This window comes from Notothenia coriiceps, unplaced genomic scaffold (assembly GCF_000735185.1).
Source record: "Notothenia coriiceps isolate Sejong01 unplaced genomic scaffold, NC01 NC01_scaffold00007760, whole genome shotgun sequence".
NCBI lineage: Eukaryota > Metazoa > Chordata > Actinopteri > Perciformes > Nototheniidae > Notothenia > Notothenia coriiceps.
This window is the reverse complement of record NW_011340461.1, coordinates 2,784-3,983: the sequence shown is the minus strand read 5'-3', so window position 1 is coordinate 3,983 and position 1,200 is coordinate 2,784. Positions and strand designations below refer to the sequence as shown.

At 39.2% G+C, this 1,200-nt stretch overlaps 1 protein-coding gene across 1 annotated transcript in view; it reads right to left on the bottom strand.

Annotated features, from left to right (window-relative positions):
* The window catches only part of LOC104944269 (claudin-15-like), a 4,178-nt gene that overhangs the window by 1,138 nt on the left and 1,840 nt on the right, over positions 1 to 1,200 (bottom strand). The window contains exons 3-4 of the mRNA XM_010769782.1: positions 436 to 517; positions 247 to 357 (exon numbers count right to left, since the gene is read on the bottom strand). Of these exons, the coding sequence (XP_010768084.1) occupies positions 247 to 357; positions 436 to 517 (193 nt within the window). The remainder of the gene's footprint in view (positions 1 to 246; positions 358 to 435; positions 518 to 1,200) is intronic.

Below are 1,200 nucleotides of genomic sequence, written 5' to 3'. Positions count from 1 at the left end.
GAAGTAAACATTGAATACTGCTTTCTATTCCTCCATCTAGTGACTGTGTAACTCCCTCTCTTGGATATCAGCATGTGAAGGACACTGTTCAGGAACTAGTTGATGCTCTGTATGTGATGACTACTTCCATTCTGGAGAGGATCACAAATACATGGATCTTGATGTTGAAGCTCAAGCCGGTGACGAGTGATATTTTTCTAACACTAGACACACTCAATGCCAAAAGTTTGCTCAACACATACTCACATTTTCTCGTTGGGATCGTTGACTTTGCAAGCACACAACAGGCATGCTCCTCCACAAATGGCAAGTGTGCCTGAAGACCAGCCGATATACAGGCCCTCTCCAATCTCATACCTGTGACACAATAAGAGTGAAAACATTAGATATTGAGCCACTCTTCCCAACGTAGTGATGCAGAACGTATTTACTCACTTTGTCCCTGGATAAAACTGATCAAAGAACTGCTGCGTGATGTTGGCTGCGTACCAAGAAATGGCAATCATGGTGCAAATCCCTTCACAAAACAAAACATTGTTTACTTTAGACAAGCGGGGTGTATTCTTGATGAATACAAAGCACACAGCTACGATAACATTAACAACCTTTTTTAGTGCTCGAGTCATTTTAAGATTCGATTTGAGTAAAATATGAAAGCCATGTTGGGAATATCAGTCCCAATTCATGCAATATACATTTGGAGAGCTAGATTTTTTAAAGTAAGAAACTGAAAAACCAAGCTCAATCTTTCCAAGTCCTTCAGATGAAATAGGTAGCGTTATCTAACAAGAAAGTTGCTAAGTTGGCCCCACTGTCAGCCCCTCCCCCTGAAGCCACTCAAAAAGATCATAATGAAATGTTAAAATGTATTTTGTCTTTGGGTACTTTATTCATTGATTGCGGTCAGGATGTGAGGACTATTTCCCATCTTATCTTAAAAAGCATTAACCCATTCCATCCAATATTATACAATTATTAAGAAACCTGCGATGGTAGACGTCAGCTTAAATATCCACATTACAAAATACTTGAATTTCACTAATTGCAAGAGTTTTTTGCTTGGGACACAAAGTACTCTGAGATTACCAGTGTCCGCTCACTGCATTCATTTATGTTCTTAACATAGTGGGACTTATTCTCACAATCCAAATACCTTTGTTAATGGCAGGTAATGCAGGTTTGGATAACCTTTTGAACTGG